Consider the following 6573-nt stretch of genomic DNA (forward strand, 5'->3'; position numbering starts at 1 on the left):
TCTCGGCTTACTGCAACCTCCACCTCCCGGGTTAAAGTGATTCTCCTGCCTCAGCCTCATGAGTAGCTGGGATTACAGGCATGTACCACCACGCCTGGCTAATTTTGTATTTTTAGTAGAGATGGGGTTTCTCCATGTTGGTCAGGCTGGTCTCGAACTTCCGACCTCAGATGATCAGCCCGCCTCGGCCTCCCAAAGTGCTGGGATTACAGGTGTGAGCCATCGCACCTGGCAAACTGAGTTTGAGTTCTCAAGGAATCTCAAACCTGGTTTCTGAAGTAGAATCAATGTTCATTAACTGTGATATAAATTAATGGTTTTTTATTTTTATTTTTTGAGATGGAGTCTCACTCTGTTGCCCAGGCTGGAGTACCGTGATGAGATCTCAGCTTGCTGCAGCTCCACCACCCGGGTTCAAAGGATTCTCCAGCATCAGCCTCCCAAGTAGCTGGGATTACAGGTACCTGCTACCACACCCGACTAATTTTTGTATTTCTAATAGAGACAGGGTTTCACCATGTTGGCCAGGCTGGTCTCAAACTCCTGACCTCAGGTGATTCACCTGCCTTGGCCTCCCAAAATGATGGGATTACAAGCATGAGCCACTGCACTCAGCTTAAGTTAGTTTTAGGACTGTTTTGATTTGTCTAAGTCAGAGGTTGTCAAACTATGACCCCGGGCCAAATCCAACCTGCCACCTGTTTCCCCTCAGCCCACAAGCCTTGAATAATTTTCACATTTTTAAACGAATGAAAAAAATCAAAATAATATTTTGTGGCATGTAAAAATTAGATGAAATTCAAATTTCAATGTCCATAAACACGAATCATCTGTGGCTACTTTTGTGCTACAGTGGCAGAGCTGAATAGATGTGACAGAGGCCATAGTGCCTGCGAAGTCTAAAATACTATCTGGTCCTTTGCAGAAAAAGTTAATTTATTTAATTTATAAGAGTCAAAATAAATGTACATTCAATTTTAGGTAAGAAGTCAAAACAGCATAGGTGTGTTTTATGACATCCTCAGGCCCCAATATAGACTTACTGAGTCACAGAGGAAGTCAGAGGTCAAAAAACAGGAATCTGATTATTTAAAACTCTTTAGGTAGTCTGGGGCTCACTAAAAAAAAAAAGAAAAAAAAAATTTTAAGTAAATTGGCTATGTTAACCTACCTTAACCAGTATTTTCTGAGCTGAATACCTGATCTTAGAAAAATTAATTCTACCTTGGTCTTGGAAATTAAAAATTAAATTCCTCTATAACATACCAAGAAAGCTTTGATAGAAAGAATGGTTGCAACTCTTTCTATCCTCAAGAGTCCATATTCAAGGCTTAATGCCAAAGACTTAAAAGAAATTGTCCAGGCAGTAGGCTGGGTGTAGTGGTTCACGCCTGAAATCCCAGCATTTGGGAGGCCAAAGTGGGAGGATCACTTGAGCCTAGGAGTTCAAGACCTATGGGCAACATAGTGAGACTCTGTCTCTACAAAAATAAAAATAATTAACTAGGTGTTTTGGTGCACACCTGTAGTCCCAGCTACTCAGGAGGTCAAGGCAGGAGAATTGCTAGAACCTAGGAGTTTAAGGTTACAAAGAGCTATAACACCAACCACACTCCAGCGTTGGTGACAGAGTTGGTGACTCTATCTCTTAAAAAACCCAAAATTAAAAAAAAGAAATTCCAGGCAGTAAACATGAAGTATTAGAAAACATGACAACTAAAGAAGGAAGAAGAAGAACAGGGCTAAAGCAGTAGAGGACATGTACTGACTATCGAAGCTGATCTTGGTATCAATACAAAGTACTGACAACTGGCTTAGTAAGATTACAGAGAACTAGCTTTAAAACTGGGGATGTCAGGCCAGTTGCGGTGGCTCAGGCCTGTAATCCCAGTACTTTGGGAGGCCGAGGCGGGCAGATCACTTGAGGTCAGGAGTTCGAGACCGGCCTGGCCAACATATAGTGAAACCCTGTCTCTACTAAAAAATACAAAAATTAGCTGGACATGGTAGCATGTGCCTGGAGTCCCAGCTACTTGGGAGGCTGAGGCTGAAGAATCACTTAAACCTAGGAGGTGGAGGTTGCAGTGAGCCGAGATCACGCCACTGCACTCCAGCCTGGGCGACAGTGAGACTCCGTCTCTCAAAACAAACAAAACAAACAACAACTGGGGATTTCAACTCTGGCTGCTCATTATAATCCCTGGAAAGCTTGTCAAAAACTACCAACACCTGAATCCTATTCCCAAAAACTGATTTGACTGGTTTAGGGTATTATTTTAAAATTTCATAGCTGATTCAAATATGTAGCCAGGGTTGGGAACATCTGCTCTAGAGTGAAACTGCTAAGGCTCCAGTTCCAGGTTGCCAGTCACTAGCTGTGTGATTTTGCCAATTACTCAACCTTTCCATGTGTCAGTAGCCTCCCCTGTTAAAAAAAGGGTAATAATACCTAAGTGACAGGTTGTTTCAGGGAATTACAGGTATGTTAACGCCTAATGCAAAGTTAAGTATTCCACAAAGGCTATACATCAGGAGGGCTTACCCTTAAGATATGCGCCCACATCTTCTGCTTAATGTGCTCTAACTTTAACTAATTTGGCCTTTAGGTTTATTTAAATGGCTGCTGAAGCACTGTATCACTTAAATTAGGCTCATAAGCCTTTTTTTTTTTCTAAAAGAGCAATTGAAAGAGTTCACGATATGCCACCCCAAACTATGCTGCTTTGATATAGCAATCATTTTGAGTTAAAGGCACCTAAAAAGCAGCAAATGCAGGGAGAGGTTTTCTCTGAACTCTTATCTGCCTAAAAACAGATTTTCCAAAAGGAACTCAAGGGTCATAAATCCCTTCTCCTGGAGTTTCATTAACCAGGGAATATTGACTATTGTCCCAGAAGAGGAAACTACAAGTCAACACCACGCTCTGACAAACTTTGTTAAAAACTATCACATCTCCTATCTATTCTTCTAAGGATCCATTCATCTTTCCTAAAAATCATTTCCTGTTCTAAGTGGCCTACATCCCCTCCCCCTTCCCCTATTAAGAGAGTCCCTAAACTCTCAAATCTCACTGCTTTGGGGGGTATTCACTTTTTTCCCTGTGATGCCCCTAAGCACTAATATTAAAAATTAATAAATTTCTATACATTTTCTTCTGTCAATCCTTCTGTTGTTAGTTTATTTCATAGACCCAGCTATTGAACCTTGGAGAAAAAAGGAAAGTCTATCTGGCCGGGTGTGGTGGCTCACACCCGTAATCCCAGCACTTTGGGAGGTTGACGCGGGTGGATCACTTAAGTCAGGAGTTTGAGATTAGCCTGGCCAACATGGCGAAATGCTCCACTAAAAATACAAAAAAACTTAGCCGGGCGTGGTGGCGGGCACCTGTAATCCCAGCTACTTGGGAAGCTGAGGTAGGAGAATCCCTCGAACCCGAGGGGGCGGAGGTAGCAGTAAGCAGAGATCAAGCCATTGCACTCCATCCTGGGCGACAGAGCGAGACTCCGTCTCAAAGACCAAAAAAAAAAAAAAGGAACTTACCACCCGCCACAGAAAGGGTCTCCCACATGGCCGCTTCTTTTTTATACAAGGTGAAGACAATGGTGTCATTCCCAATCTTTGCTTTGCTGCTCTCATCGTCTATGGGAGCATAAAGAAATGCCTCAAATAAAAATGGAGGAAAGTTGACCTATGCAGAAGGGTGAAAACAGAAACTAAGTTAGTTACACAAATTAAGCACGCGTATTAAGAAATACGTGAAAAAGGTAAAATAACTTTCTAAAAGGCCCACTATATTCCAGGTAGTGAAAGATTAGCAAGGCATATGAGGAAGCCCTGGATAACAGTAGTCTCTGATCTGATGATCTGTCTACAGATGGTGTGTCACCTGTATGGGATTCATTTTTTTAACAGGATTAAAAATTTAGGACGTTTATCTGTAAAGATGAGCCGGTTGCTCGTGCCCAGCTGCGCTCTTGTAGAAGCTTCGGACCACACCCCCGGGGACCGGCAGGCAAGACTTGCATTCTTACCTTCAGATAGTTTTCCGTGCAGAACACGTCCGTGTCTCTGACGCACACGCCTTTGAGGGGCAGAGACAGAAAGACCGCAGTCTTCGTCTGCTGCCAGCTGTAATCGCTAACCTGAAGGGGCATTCCGGGAACAACGGGAGCGGAGCGCGGCTGGCTGCTGCTTTCGCCTGCTTGGTTGCTAGGGAAGCTGGCGTTACCAAGCGCCAGCCCTTCCGGGCCAGGCCGACGGAAGCCCTGCGTTCCCAGCGTGCTCCGCCGCCACCACCTGGCGGACTCCATGCGTCACTATCTAGGCCCCCAGACCGGGGTGTGTTGCGGGTTCTTAGTTACCTTGCAGTCTAAGCGAGCGGTCAAAGAAGTAGGCCGATATCCTCTGATTAAGAAAAAAAAAAAAGCACTCCGTGGGTAGGGCGCGATGGCTCACGCCTGTAATCCCAGCACTGTGGGAGGCCGAGGCAGGTATTTGAGACCAGCCTGGCCAACATGGTGAAACCCTACCTCTTAAAAAGACAAAAATTAGCCAAAGGTGGTGGTGTGTGCCTGTAATCCCAGCTACTTAGGAGGCTGAGGCAGGCGAATCCCTTGAACCTGGGAGGCAGAGGTTGCACTGAGCCGAGATGGTGCCACTGCACTCCATCCTGGGGCAACAAGAGCAAGACTCTGTCTCAGAAAAAAAAAAAAAAAAAAAAAAGAAGTGGTGGTCCCCATCAAAAGGCATAATAAAGACTATTAAGATCTCTGAAATATGCCCTTCAGCCGGAGACACAGGGACATTTGTGGTTGAACAAGTTAAATTCATTGCTCACTAAGCAAGAGAGAAGACACATCATGAGGTGTCTCAGTAAGACAGTGTTAGAATTTAGGGGAATGAGGTTTGGTTCCCCATAGTTGGGTGTTTCAGAGAGCAAAGGTAATTCTATTGATTGGAGTTCAGGCCATGCTACCCCAAATTATGACACTTTAATTGAATTTTTAAAATTTAAATATTTTAAGCAGAAGGAATTGGAGAAGGAATATCTCACCTCTCTCTTCCCTGGCCCTTCTCCCATGAAGCAGGTCATAGGATAAGACCCTCATGTAAGAAGTGTTCTCCCTGTACTCAAATGAAAGAAGCATCCTTATCTCCAAATAAGAAATCTGAACAAACAAGGGGTGCAAAGTTCTCCTGACTGTACTACACTTAGCTCATATCCTTTGTATTATTACATTTCCTATGACTTTTCATTCTCTGTCAAACCTAGCATAAAAATGCTGAGGTTTAATCATTTCTTCCATTCTTCATGTCCTTAAGAAGGTTCCCATGTAATGTAAACTAATATTGAATAAATTTATATGCTTTTTATCTTGTTAATCTGTCTTTTCTTACAGAGGCCCCAGTCAAGAACTTAGAAGGTTAGAAGGAGATGATATTTTTTCTTCCCTACATGATGACTGGTAAAAAAATTAAAAAAAGAAAAAGAAAAAAAGTAGCTGTTGCTCCTGAATGACTACTGGGTAAATATCGAAATGAAGGCAGAAATAAAGATGTTCTTTGAAACCAGTGAGAACAAAGACACAACGTACCAGAATCTCTGGGACACATTTAAAGCAGTGTGTAGAGGGAAATTTATAGCACTAAATGCCCACAAGAGAAAGCAGGAAAGATCTAAAATTGATATCCTAACATCACAATTAAAAGAACTAGAGAAGCAAGAGCAAACACATTCAAAAGCTAGCAGAAGGCAAGAAATAACTAATATCGGAGCAGAACTGAAGGAGATAGAGACACAAAAAACCTTTCAAAAATCAATGAATCCAGGAGCTGTTTTTTTAAAAACGATCAACAAAATAGATAGGACGCTAGCAAGACTAATAAAAAAGAAAAGAGAGAACAATCAAATAGATGCAATAAAAAATGATAAAGGGGATATCACCACCGATCCCACAGAAATACAAACTACCATCAGCAAATACTATAAACACCTCTATGCAAATAAACTAGAAAATCTAGAAGAAATGGATAAATTCCTGGACACATACACCCACCCAAGACTAAACCAGGAAGAAGTTGAATCTCTGAATAGACCAATAACGTGTTCTGAAATTGAGGCAATAATTAATAGCCTACCAACCAAAAAAAGTCCAGGACCAGATGGATTCACAGCCCAATTCTACCAGAGGTACAAAGAGGAGCTGGCACCATTCCTTCTGAAACTATTCCATTCAATGGAAAAAGAAGGAATCCTCCCCAACTCGTTTTATGAGGCCAGCATCATCCTGATACCAAAGCGTGGCAGAGACACAACAAAAAAAGAGAATTTTAGGCCAATATCCCCGATGAACATCATTGTGAAATCCTCAATAAAATACTGGCAAACCGAATCCAGCAGCACATCAAAAAGCTTATCCACCACAATCAAGTTGGCTTCATCCCTGGGATTCAAGGCTGGTTCAACATATGCAAATCAGAAAATGTAATCCATCACATAAACAGAACCAACGACAAAAACCACATAATTATCTCAATAGATGCGGAAAAGGCTTTTGACAAAATTCAACAGCC

General features: G+C 42.3%; 1 protein-coding gene across 1 annotated transcript in view; it reads right to left on the bottom strand.

Annotated features, from left to right (window-relative positions):
- The window catches only part of DYX1C1 (dyslexia susceptibility 1 candidate 1), an 89185-nt gene that overhangs the window by 76764 nt on the left and 5848 nt on the right, over window positions 1-6573 (bottom strand). Inside the window, exons 2-3 of the mRNA XM_011986712.1 lie at window positions 4032-4404; window positions 3541-3688 (exon numbers count right to left, since the gene is read on the bottom strand). Of these exons, the coding sequence (XP_011842102.1) occupies window positions 3541-3688; window positions 4032-4310 (427 nt within the window). The 5' untranslated portion in view covers window positions 4311-4404. The remainder of the gene's footprint in view (window positions 1-3540; window positions 3689-4031; window positions 4405-6573) is intronic.

The sequence above is a fragment of the Mandrillus leucophaeus genome, unplaced genomic scaffold, assembly GCF_000951045.1.
Source record: "Mandrillus leucophaeus isolate KB7577 unplaced genomic scaffold, Mleu.le_1.0 Scaffold108, whole genome shotgun sequence".
Lineage (NCBI taxonomy): Eukaryota > Metazoa > Chordata > Mammalia > Primates > Cercopithecidae > Mandrillus > Mandrillus leucophaeus.